Consider the following 13905-nt stretch of genomic DNA (forward strand, 5'->3'; position numbering starts at 1 on the left):
GTATAGACTGACCTAAACTTGTATGAACTTCATCAAGAAAAAAAAAAACTTAATTAAAGGCCTGTTTTTGTACTTTTACATGTTGCAGTTTCACTCTCCTACAAAGGCAAGGAAAGCATCACAACTGGGAATACGTGAATTATGTCTCGCCAAGAGACGTAAATTACCCTTCTGTAACTTCAAAGAGCTTTTGTTGTCATGACCATAATCTGGGTTTAGGCTTCATCTGTCTCCATGAAAGCAAATCGCTTTTGTCGTCCACTAATAGCCTCAAAGACAATCTATTGCAGAGCACAGACACAATGTATTGTGTTCTATGAATGAAACTGCATGTGTGAATTATGTTTTCCGCCAGCCGGCTGCCCACCAGAAAATGAATTCATTAAAATAATTGAATTACGAATTGCCCAGCACCCAGTGAACAAATTTAGAAGCCTGCTCAATTTTACATTGTGAAACTCTGTGACTAGGGGAAATATAGAAAAGTCTGTGGTGAAAAGTCTGATGGAAAGAGAAAAAGCTTTATTCTCTTCTCTTTCTGACACATTCCTCCAGCTTTCCTCTTTGCCTCATTTATTTCTCTTTACCAATTCTCTCTCTTCTTAGTGTCTGATATTTATTTTATAGCTCTTCTCATCTATCTGGCTCTTAAAAGCTCTTTCAGGAGCAGAAAAATCTCCTGTGTCCAGCTTTTAAAGTTATTTGATTAAGCTGGAAATCCATTGCTTTGTATTGCTGGTTGAATCAGCCATTTATATTATATTATATTCCATTATAGATGGGACCTTAGTACCAGATCTCATGTATATATATATATATATATTTCTGATATTGAGTGAATGATGAATTTTTAAGTACTTTTAGGGTGACAGACTCTTAAACAAAATATTCAAAACACTTCAGCGGGACACTTAGTGGATTTGCTACACTGAACAGACCATATACAGTAGGTTCATGTTCTGAGGAGTGATAGTTTGTTTGTATGTGTGTGTGTGTAAAAGCATTATGTATGAGCTAAAGTTATAACTGGTTTGTTATGTGAAGCCTGAAGGGTTTTGGAGAGCATGTTGAAGGATTTGTAGTCTTTAGTGTTTTCTGAAGAGAATAATCAAGAGTGCTGGATAGAAAGATAGATAATGTTGAAAATATGCTTTGGCATTGTTCCACATTATCGAAATATGCATTCTGCTCTGAATTAAGATTCAGATTCTTGACTCTGCTGCTATTCAGAATGCAGCGATGGAAACCCCCTCTCTGTCTGGGATTAATGGCGTAAGTGTTTGTGTAATCACATATAACGAGTTGTTAGTGGGGGTCATTGCTATTAGCTTCATTAAAAGTAATGATGTATAGAAATGATAGCCTGGGAAAATCCATTTTCCCACTCCCTTGGTGACTAAACACTGACCTCAAGAAAAGAAATACACGAGAAGCACATTTAAGAATGTTTAGAGTGTTTAAGAAAATTATATAAAAACTGCATTGATTAAAATGATGTTTTAGGAGATTAATACTGCATATCTTTGTACAGTTGTATGTCATTTTCTAAGTCATTTTCTAAGTCATTTTCTAAAGATGCTGTTTTTGATTCCGTTTTTCTTCTGTTTGTCATATTTTTTGTCTATTCTTCTTTCGATTAGTAAATAGATGACCACATGAAAGCAATTTGATTCAATTCAATACAAATAGTTTCTCTTGACAACAGCAGTAGCCAAAAATAAACCAATATGATCTCATCAGTAATCACAGGAAATTATAGGTAAAGAATTCATAAAGAATTTTTTAAGCTGAAAGTAAATACCTTCATGTTTTCTATGCTTCAGTACATCCATAATTGTGTTTCAGTGTATATCAAAAAATACAAAAATGTATGTGTAAACAGTACATATGAATTCCTGTGAATGCCAATGAGATCAGGCTGAATAAACACAGAAACACATAAATCACAAAATATGCTATGTATCATATAACACATTTGCTTCTTACACAATTCAAAATATAGCTTTCCAACACTGTGAATCTGAATACTGCTCTTGACTCTTGAGTCAATACACCCATTATATTACAGAGTGAGACTTGTGGAGTGGAGGGGGTTTTTGGGGCTCCGTCTGAATCTATTTTCCTGCTCTGGATAGTAAGAGCTCTGGCCCTGAGGGGTGTAGAAATACTTTGACATTTCACCCACCCCAGTGTTAATCAAACTTTCTCCTCACTCTCATAACCAGGGCCAGATTGTAGTTGGTGAACTTAGTACAGCATATTGCATCAAAGCCTCTCTGCTCTAGCTTCTTCATGTGTGTTCTGTTGAACTAGGGCTCACAGAGACTCGTGGTCTTTTAACTGCAACCACCAGAGTCTGCTTTGTGCCTTTATACTCTAAGGACTGGTTTCCCAGACATGCATTTAAGGGCGTTCTTGTCTAAAGTTTACTATGTGAAAATATTTAACATGCCCACAAACACAACCCTTTTTAAAGTTGTATTGAAATGGAAGTAGAAACAGATCTTTTTTTCATAGTGGGATATACATCTGAGTTTAACAGTTTAAAAAACTTGCCTTTACATTCATGTATATTCATGCATATAAATAACCATTTGGTGCTTATTGTATGTGTTGAACACAGGCAAAAATAGTTTATTTGACCAACAATTCAGAACCATGAGCATGCTGAATATGTAGATTGTGCGGTGAATGTTTTTATGGTTACCAATTAATGGGACACTACTTTTTATTCAAAATCTATCTTTTAAAAATGAAAGCTTTGCATGGATTAATAGTTCACAATATGATATGTAACATGCCTTTAGAAAATAGATGGGGTGAATTTTTATTTCATGCTGACTTTAACAGTAGTAGCCCAACTGGGTTTAATGTTGTGGAAATCTGCCCAAAGACAAACTGCGTTTTGGACAGAGTAAAATTTTTCTTCCAAGTATTTTGTGTTGGATGAGAATCCACTGTTTTGCCTTTCTTGAAACATGCATTAAGCAAAAATGATACCGGTTTCATAATCTCCATCTAAGAAACAAGTTGATATCAGTAAGGAGGAAAGTGCTTATGTATGTGCAAATTTGTTGTTCCTTTCTAGTATTGTGATCGAGTCAGCCTTTCATCTGAATCAAAAGATTTCCAGATGATTTAATACTTACAAAATAGGTATTATGCACAGTGTCTGAACATGATGCATGTGATCCACATATGTACATGTGTGTCTGTATGCTTGTGTATGTGGAAGTAATTCCTGACCCTGAAACATATATTTAGGGTGACTGGTTTAGCTGAATTGGATTTGAGACTTATCACGGTTCAGTGAGAGGGCTTTCCAAAAGTGGTATCAAAAACTGAATTATGAATTTTAAAAATGTCAAACAGAGCCACATAAGACTATACATCCTGCACCAAGATCCTTCTTTGCAAACACAGCTGCTAATGTTGATTGGTAATGTCATTGTAACATATAACACAACTGTTTTTCTCTGTTTTTGTGGAATGCTGTTTCTAATACTATGGAACGATTCGTGTTCAGAGTTTGCAGTACTCTCTGTACGTTGCTTCCATTTGCATCAGTATCTTAAAATTGATAACATTATGTCTGCTTTTACTTTCCAGAGGGAAGCAAACTGAGCAGTAATGACTTCTGTCAAGTACATAACCACTGCCAACAGCATAATGGCAAGCTTGAAACGTGAAGATATGAATGTCCGTTGCACGTATAACATCTCAACATTCTCTTCTCAGTCCTAATCACACATAATTTGTATAATTATCACATGCAAGAATTAGGGACACTGTTTACAGAGCAGCTAGTGGGTGACCGAATTCAGTTCTGCATGATATGAGGGGTGGGTGGAAGCAGCATGAGACCTGAGGACAATATTTAGAAAGAGGGATATTGAGCGCGGAAAAGAGCAAATGTGATTCACAGGTGGTGGATGGACGGTTCCAGGAAAAAATAAAGGCATATAAATGAAAAAAATACATAAATAAATAAATACCCTTAGGATCTTCTGTGCTTTCCTGCAGATTTGACTTTTGTTTCACCTCAGTGTTCCTTGGATATGGAGTTGTGAGATGAAGGTTAGGTACATCGGCACTGATTGTGAGATGAAAAGAGAGCATGAGTGAGGTGTTTAAAACATGTGCCCTATTCCTAGAAATGTGATCTTTAGGCTGGTTTCACATTTTTTTGAAAAAACACAATTTGTGTATTATTTTCAGGACTTTGCAGGTCTGTAAATCCTTGAAATCTTGTAAAAGAATCTTTTACTGAAGATTGTCTGGCAAGTGAAGCTTTGCATTTTTCACATTGAGTGTTTCCATGGAAATGATTGATATGTGCTTATAGAACATTTGCAGTGCATGAATAGATTTGCCCAAGCTTTTAGGATTGTTAGAAGCATCTTTGTTTACTGATAATAAGTTTGGCATTGTGTATGTGTATCTTTGTGCATGTGGACTGAAAAAAAATTCAATTTCAGATCACTTAACCTTTAGACACTTCTCCAAATTGTTATGATGTGATATTTGCTTTTAATGATCACCACAACAGGAGTCAAATTGCTTGATTCAAGGATGTGTCAAGTTTTATGATTCCTGCGCCAAAATAAAATAACATAAAAATAAACTCTCAAAAAACACTGACCACACTTCAGTGCATAGTTAAAGTTGATATTATCAGCTGTCTTAGATGTGTGCTTCATTTGTGTTTCATTCACAAAACTACATTTTTAATGATCTTTTAGAAATCTAGCCATTTCCTCCTTAGCCTGTTCCTGTTCAATCCCCCACAGAACGTTATCCCCATTACGTTCATATACAGACTGAGACCCCATCTCAGTCTTTCCTCCTCTCTGTTTTCTTAACAAAGCGAGACCTTTTTTGTTCCTTATGGCTGTGGATACTTTAACCTCTAGCAAACTAGATCTATTATTGTTGATGTTGCAGTATTTTCACAGGCAACTGGCAGACTTCAGGTAATTTGAGTTTGAGTCATTCATTTTAATAGGACAATTTTAGAGAGGTGGGGAATATTTGGAAATTGGCCAGATTCAGACTTGTTTAAAAGCACAATAGCTTTTACGTGTCATGATAACACGCATTACCCACAGTGCCATTGCTCAAATAGATCCAAGGAGAGACCAAATGCCCAAAAAGACATCAGAAAACAATATATAAAAGAGAAAAGATTAGAGAAAAGCTGGAATAAGAAAGTGCTGACTGTTACGGCAGACACAGCCTTTGTCTAAATATTCTCCAGTATTTTACATGGGTAAAAAAAAAAAAAAGTGTTACAGTTTGTTATAAGTTATCATGCATTCAGAGTTTAGTGTGGGTGGAGAGTCACGTCACTTGGGGTTGCTGGGGGTCGTGTGGTAGGGGTAGAGTCCTAAACCATTTCTATACACACTCTTATGTGAAACATACGTTACATTCTGGTGAAGAGGCACAGAGACCACTGCTTTTCCCCCCAGTCCCCCCAAAAATACACACACACAAATTGGTCCTGCCTGTGCCAAAAACATATTTTTTGACTCCCCCTTTTTCTTCAGTCACTCCTACCCTCCTTCCATCTCTCCAGCCCTCCCTCTCCTTCTCCCTCTCCCCACCTCTCTCTCTCTCTCTTTCTCTCTCTCTCTTGCTGGAAAATCAAGGGTCAGATTGGAAGTACTCAGCTTAGGCACAGATCACCACTGGAAAGGACAGAGAGAGGAGGGTGGAGAGAGAGTAAAAGAAGGGAAAAGTTTAATACAGGTACAAGAAGAAGAAGAATGGGCAACTAGGGCATTTAAGTAGGGCAAAAAAAGGGAAAGAAAGTACAATAGAAAATAGAATAGGTGAGAGATATGGGCTGTCCAGTTCTTTGTGTTATTCTGCTGTCCTCACTACTGTGCCTCTATGGGGTACAGACTCAGGACTTGAAAGAACGGGATGCACTCTGCAGCAAGGATGGGTGCTATGTGCTCTATTTTCAGCGCAAGATCTTCCTTGACGCTTGGCGGAGCTGCAAGGAACACGGAGGGAACCTGGCCACCATCAGGCATCCAAAGGAAGCAGCAATGGTGAAGGAGCTCTTCTCGAATGTGGAACTGAGACCACACCACAGAGGCAGGGCAAATATCTGGATTGGCCTTCAGAGACAACCCCGACAATGTTCACCCACCCGACCCCTGCTTGGCTTCTCGTGGATCACTGGAGATCAGGACACCCAGTACACTAACTGGCTGCATGAGGGCTCGCCCAGTACCTGCTCATCCCCACGATGTGTGGTGATGCCTTACAGCACTGCGGCCCATGAGCAAGGGCATAATCTGAAATGGAAGGAAGGACCTTGTTCGATTTCAATGGACGGCTACCTGTGTGGGTACAACTTCCCAGGCATGTGTACAGCTATTGCTAGTGAGGGAGGTGGGAATACACTGTATAGTACCCCTTTTAACCTTCTGAGTACCCTCTTAACACATATCCCGTATGAATCAGTTGCAAATGTACCTTGTCCTGCTAAAGATGACCAATCAATTCTGTGCACAAAAAAGGAAGATGGAACTGTAGGTTGGAACAGGGAACCACCTTTTTGCTCTGATATGCCTAAGACAAGCTGGTGCGATAAAGACAACGGAGGTTGCCATCACTTCTGTATTGAGGATGACTCACAACACTACTGTGATTGCAGTGAGGGCTTTCTCCTGGCTGAGGATAGGGTAAGCTGCTTTCCGTCTGACCCTTGCAATGGGGCTCATTGTGAGTTTGAGTGCTTGCCTGTGATGGATGGCTACCGCTGTGCTTGTCCTGATGGCTACATGCTGGCACCTGATGAACGGGGCTGTGTAGATGTCGATGAATGCCTACAGAGTCCCTGTGAGCATATCTGTGTAAATGCTCCCGGATCCTTTGAGTGTCGCTGCCGGGATGGCTACCGACAAGATAAAGAGGGTGCCTGTGAAGATGTGGATGAGTGTTTGGACAACCCATGTGAGTATGCATGTGAGAACACATTGGGCTCCCATATTTGCCACTGCCATCTTGGTTTTGCCCCATTACAAGAGGACCAGAGTCGCTGTCACGACATTGATGAATGTCAAATTGAAGGAACATGTGAACAGATGTGCATCAATTACGCAGGATTCTTTGAGTGCTACTGTGAAGAAGGTTATACTCTTCAGTCTGACCAATATTCCTGCAAACCCATTGGGGAGGACCTGGACACTCCCTCAACCACGGTCTCCAACCCATGGATTACTCACAGCCCCCTTTGGGAATCAGTGGATCCTGTTTACCCATGGCTCCCTCCCCCTGATTCTGGTTGGAACTGGCAGACTGAGCTGCCTAATGTGGAGACAGTTCAGACAGACCTGATTTGGACAACTGAAGAGGAACCTGATAGGACTACATGGACTGAAATCTCCCCTGAGGTCATTAATGTTGATGGTGACCTTAATCCAGAACAACCAGCTCATAATGCTTTTTCTCCACCAGTGATTCTGATGCCCGTAACAGACTATTATGAGGATGAGAGCACCATGGTTCCCACAGTCCTCCCTTCCTCCACAGCTTCAGGCGGAGCTTGGAATTGGCTCTGGTTCAGCTCAACCCAAACAAAACCTGAGACACAGGAAACTGCAACTAACCCTCTTGACCTTTTTGGAGAATTTGAGTCTTATGACCAAGTTCATGATAGTATTCACATGAATAATGATGAATCAACCACCTTTGGTCCAGGGCAACAAACTTCCACCCTGTTCCCAGTGCAGTCACGAGGAATAGAGGAGGTCATCATTGATAATGACAACAGCAGTGATCAGAGCCAAGGAACCAGCTGGCTGCTAGTTGGATTGCTAGTGCCACTTTGCATCTTCATTGTGGTGATGGTGGTTCTGGGAATTATCTATTGTACTCGCTACACTGTTAAACCACAGAACAAGAACACAAGCGATTGCTATCACTGGATTGCCGGTGCTGGTGATAATGCAGCTACTGACTTATCTGGTAGCATAACTAAATCCCATGTTTAAGCAAGTAGGACTGGACAGTGTGAAAATGTAAATAAATTTTGATTTTGTAACTTCACAGTAGCAAGAATTCCGAGAGGAATTTGATGAATTGAGGGTAGCACCCCATTCTTTCCCTTTGACATTTTTTATCCATAGTTATTTATTGATGTTTATCTGGACAGTCTGCTTAAGTGAAAAACGGGAGGTGGGGGACAAGGAGGAATGACTCTAAAACCACTGAACCTCATTCTCTGCTGTTCTCATGAGGCAATAAAAGTTGTTCTACTGTTGGTCACACTGGTCTCTTATTTTGCAAAACAGTTGCTCAACAGTCAAATGACAAACAAGAGAGCATTCTTAATAGATGAGGATACTTAGTTGAGTAATGTGGGTTATTTATTTTTAATTTTGAAGAAACTTTCCATCTGAATTGCTGTTTTTGTCATTCGAGCGAGTCAGGTCTTACGAGATGTGTTCTCTAATTTCAATCCATTTTGACAATGTCAAGATTTTTATTCCCTGTTGTGATTTCAGTCTGATCCAGACCAAGAAAAAGGCTTTCTATCATATGTGTTTAATGTTGTTTTTACCAAACTGTGCCTAACAGGTCTTGTAACAAGATGATTTGAAAATGCTTTCTAAGTATTGTGTGTTTAATGATAGTAATCTGACAAAAATTGCTATGGAACTGCATGTGGACAGTCTGGTCATTATGCCACACTGTGTGAGTGAAGTTGGTCATAATTCACAAGCGTTTTGAAAACAAGCAGTCAGACAATTGTGTATCAATGACTTTCCTTGATCGTTTGCAGTATTATGTTTTAATATGCGTGACGTGAAGGCTACGTGAAGGTAAGGTACAGATAAACTTTTTTAAACCACAAACCACTAAATTTCCTGCTCTAACTACTTCTTGATTTATAAAAAAAAAAAAAAAAAAAAAAAAAAAAAAAAATTATTAAAGTGCTCAGTAATGTTTAAAGGTCTGTATCTTCATTGTTTGAGATGAGCAATATTTGTTTTTTGATGCTGTGGCTAATGCATGCTTATAAAATCAATAGACAAGTTGTGGTTTAATTTGTAAAATTTGCAGCTTTTTTGGATAAGAGTAAGGATCTGGAAAGGGTTTACTCAACTGTCTTATTTTTAATGTGTCCTTTCAACATTTCTCATCTCCTCACATCTTTCTTTTCTCCCTTGTTCCACATGGATACTGAGAGATATTGACAGTGGTGCAATGAAAGTACAGAACACGTTCTGTACTCAGTACCAGCTGATTATCTAATCAGATAAATCTGGCCAGACATCAGAGAGCTCCTTATACTGTCATGCAGTGTTGTGGATAATTGGCATGCTCAGCCATCACATCATCACAGGAAAAGCACTCTGGTCTAATCGCTTGAGAACTGACAGCTTCCAACATGTTTGCAGTTGTGGTTACAGTTCTGTGTGAGACGACTTTAGATTAATCTTTGGGTGGTCAGATACACTACTGCTCAGATGTTTGGGGTCAGTAAGTAGTAAATTAATATTAATTCCGCAAGAATACATTAAATTGCTTAAAAGTGACAGTAAAGACTTCAACATTGTTACAAAAAAATAAAGATAAAAGCTTCTTTTGAACTTTCTATTTATCAAAGAGAAATCCTTAACACAAAAATGTTTTCAACATTGATGATAATTAAAAGTGTTTCTTGGGGGCCAAATCAGTATGTTAGAGTGACTGTAATGTAATGTACTTGTCTTTAATTCTAAAACTGATCATAAGACTAGTGTTCAAATGTTGTAAAGAATGAATAAAAAAAGCGTTATGACTAAATGTCAGTATCTGATACATATAATTGTATTTATGCAAATTAAGAAAGCATAATTATATGATTATATTATTTCTTGGGAACAATTCATACAATATAATTTATAGCCACTGCTTGAAATCATTATGCTTCCTTAAAGACATTTAACTAATTCTTCAAATAATATTTTTAAATATTCTTATCAACCTTCCGTAATAATTACTTATGTCAGTTCAACAAATGCTTGCAGTAATGAGTTTTATTTCAAAGGCTTGCTGAATATTTGTGTTTGCCTTATGCCCTCAGGTACTCTCACATTCAGCCCAGTGATAAGCAGCTGGGTAAAGATTTCAGCAACAGACTCTTCAAAGGAAAATGTTGGAGTATATCATGGCCTCTCCTCATTTCACATTCCACAGACGCCTCTTTCAAATTCAGCAGTGCATTAGGAGAGGGAATGGACCGATTTATGTTATGTATTCCAGAGAGTGTTTGGCATCACTGGCTTAGCTGTGTGTCTGTGTGTGTGTGACTGCACGCATAACCAGTCTTACACTCTCCTACCTTTCCCAGTAAACAACCTGTCAGCTATATTAATTAAGGAGGAATTATTGTTGGAGCACTGTTCCTACATTCCACACAGCATATAGGATCCAGTGTTATTTTATGCCCCGTTTCCAGCACCTATGGAGGCTGATATGGCTCATTAAAAACACCCAGTGATTTCAGTCTGACATTCCATATCCTGTCAGACATGGAATATTGACAAATGTGTTCGGCATGCCTTAGTGTATTGGCATAGAGAGTACCAGAGTTTTATGTATTTTAGTATAGAGAAACCTAGCAATCTTCGTCACAAATATTATGTATTTGAAGTTTAAAATCTTGTAGAAGAAGGCATTCATGAGTGTGTTTGATGTCAAGGTGTTTTCCTTCATTCTGTTCATTTTCCTCATTCCAGTTCTTATTGATTCATATCCGAATGTTCAGTTCAGCTGTAGGACTTTCTGTAAACTTGCTGGCAATTTGAATGAGTCACGTACAGGCGAGTCTTGGCTGTGCTGTATGTGGCCAATATAAGCAAATCATAACATGTATCCTTATGGACTCGCTTGGCTGCCTGCTGTAATGTTTGTTCTATGGTCAGTCATGTGTGAAAATGCAATGTGTCAGAAACTTGAAGAGGCAAAGTGTGAAGAGAAAGGTGGATCCTGTAGCCAGAGAATCTAAGAGAAGATCCAGAGAAGGATTGAGAGATGAGTTCCGGGAATTGTGAATTTCGCACGTCTAACCCTAATTTCAGTAATATGGAACCAGGCTGAATATCTCTGCATGACACCACAGCTGCCTCAAACTAGGCTTTTCATATATTAGGTTTGAATCTTTGTTTCACAGCTTTCAGTAAATTATTCAGAAATGTACAGTTTTACATTTTGGCAGATACTTCTTTAACCAAAGGACTTTAACATCATGCATTATGTATGTGAGTGAGTAAATGCAGCTATAAAGGGACTGCGGAAATAGGACGAAATGAGATGTAGCTCTCTGTGAATGTTTATGATCTCATAATACCAAGAAATGTATGATAAGACTTCAGTTATTTCTCAGCAATATACATTAAAGGGATAGTTCACCCAAAAATGAAAATTCTGTCGTCGTTTACTCACCCTCATGTTGTTCTAAACCTGTATGAGTTGCTTTCGTATGTTGAACATAAAATAAGATATTTTGAAGATTGCTGGTAATCAAACAGTTGGTGGTTGCCATTGACTTCCATAGTAGGACAACAAAATACTATACTTTTGTGTTCAACGTAAGAAAGCAACTCATACAGGTTTGGAACGACATGAGGGTGAGTAAATGATGACAGAATTTTCATTTTTGGGTGAACTATTCCTTTAAGTGGCAAATTTATCAGGTACATTTGATTGTGAACAGCCCACTTTGGTGCATCATATGTCCACTGTGGCTTCATATTTTTGTTCTATAAACATGGCATTCAGATGTGTTTTTCTGGATAACAATATTGTAACCTTCATTGTCTACCCGACTAAAACTACTGAACATCTCTGCAAGATCTATACTGCAAATTAGGCAAATAGTTTTCTATTTATATATTTGCATTTACAAGCAAGCCTCATGCCTTTTAAAATGGCCACTGGGTGTTTATTAAATTTCTGTCAGCATTTATGTGAGTGCAGTATCCATCAATGACTTCCTATAGAGTTTAAATTGCTCAGTTGATGTTGGATTTTCATCAGTCGACTTCATAATCCGCTCTCAAGTGAATCTTTTTTAAAACTCCCAAAAAGGCAGACCATGTTTGTAGTCTAATATACATAATTTATTTGCAGTTAAACTATCTAAATATCTTCCATGCCCAAAAAGATCATCAGTCAATTGTGGGATGTCTAAAACATTGCATGCTCTTACAGTTTTCCTTCCAGAATAAAGCAGATCAGACAAAATGCAGTCATGCCCTATTTTTCTAAAGCTCTTGGATTACTCGCAAAGATCATGAAATTCCCTTTGAGTAGTGCTTTGATCCAACATGAGCATCACTTTCTCTTTATAAATTCACTCCAGTGAGTGCTGCCTTTCTCAAAGCTTTTTGTTTTCAGGGATGTCAACCAACTCCCCAATCCTGTGTCTCGTTCTGTTTTGGCTTCTTAAAGCACTAATAACACATTGTGATTTCTTGTGTTAATGGGACAGAGGGATTAAAGATCTACAATTAGATGGTTTTGAAGATATGAAAGATGCCATTCAAGGTCTATCTGTTTCCACATGCTGCTGAACAAATGTGCAGATTCTGGGCTTTCCCAAGCAGACCTGTCTGGATCCTCTGATCTATCAATCAACCTTAAACTCAACCTCATTTTCCATGGCACACTGTAGCAACAGCAATTTTAATACAATAGACATAAATGTATTTTGTCTAGTGAAATAAATATTAACTGAAATAAAAGGAAACACAAAAACCTTAAACCAGAGCTTTATTTAGTTTAACTTTATGTACTAAAATAACTAAAAGAAAAAAATTATAAAAATATATTTTTAAAAAAACTATATAGACAGACATATTTTAAAACAACAACTACTACTTAACTAAAACCGGAAAATGTAAAAATTAAATCTAACTCAAAATATTAACAAAAACTGTAATAGTATCTTAATGATACTACAATAACACATACATTTTTATAAGATATGTAAAATGAGTTTTCTATACAAAATGTACATAGAAAGCAGTTTTTGTCATCTTAAAATTATGGCAACATCACCTGAATACTAATCAACATTCATGAAAAAATAAACACTTGTGAAAAAGCCTACTGCAAACTATTTGAGGATTCATTGTTTTTCTCATTGTGAAGCACTTTCTGCTGCTGGAGATACTGAGAAATGTTTGAGTGCTGTGAAATGCCAGCAGAGGTCTCAGCAGTTTAGTTCCCAGTTGTGTGCATTTTCCAATTTTATATCACTTGCTCAAGCAGGTTCTATAGGTAAAATTATCTTCAAAGAGTTAGTGTGTAAATAAATGAAGGAAAAATAAAAGGAATGATGGAACAAATGTTCAATATAGGTCATTTTCAAAGTGTCAAGGAAGGTGAGCATTATTGTTTTAGTATTTCATGCTTCAGGATATGAACATCATTATTATCATGATAGCCTTAAATATGGACATGACTGCAGTGTATAGACAACCAACTATCCAAGCAGTGATGATTTTCACATATATAGCAGATTATGATCATGTTACATTGAAATGTGTTTGGTGTATATGTAAGTTTAATAGCGTAGAAGATATTTTTTTTTCTAAGACTTGAACGGATAGTTCAACCAATAATGTGTTTTTTTTTATTTTTTTTTTTTTTTATCATTTACTCACACTCGTGTCGTTCCATGTTGGTTAAGATCCCTCTGATGTTTCTTGAAATATAATCTTTTGTGTTCTGCAGAAAATGAAAATCATACAGGTTTGGAACAACATGAGTGAGGAAATGGTGAACAATCTATAGCAGCAGTTCTTATTATAACTACAGTTATTCATATAACTTCAATGATGGACAGGGAGGTTTGGATTGAAATAGAATAGGTTAAGTGATCACATGACCCTACCA

At 37.6% G+C, this 13905-nt stretch overlaps 1 protein-coding gene across 1 annotated transcript; it reads left to right on the forward strand.

Moving 5' to 3' along the window:
• The first annotated feature begins 5637 nt into the window (after nt 1-5637).
• LOC109093001 (endosialin-like) lies at nt 5638-8283 on the forward strand. Its single transcript, XM_019106734.2, has one exon. It carries the CDS (start codon nt 5844-5846, stop codon nt 8007-8009), a length of 2166 nt encoding a protein of 721 aa, XP_018962279.2. The 5' UTR covers nt 5638-5843; the 3' UTR covers nt 8010-8283.
• Nucleotides 8284-13905: the final 5622 nt, after the last annotated feature.

This window comes from Cyprinus carpio, chromosome A7, assembly GCF_018340385.1.
Source record: "Cyprinus carpio isolate SPL01 chromosome A7, ASM1834038v1, whole genome shotgun sequence".
Classification (NCBI taxonomy): domain Eukaryota; kingdom Metazoa; phylum Chordata; class Actinopteri; order Cypriniformes; family Cyprinidae; genus Cyprinus; species Cyprinus carpio.

Bases quoted from the DNA above. Each gene is read 5' to 3' on its own strand.
- LOC109093001 (XM_019106734.2), top strand. From the start codon at position 5,844: ATGGGCTGTCCAGTTCTTTGTGTTATTCTGCTGTCCTCACTACTGTGC.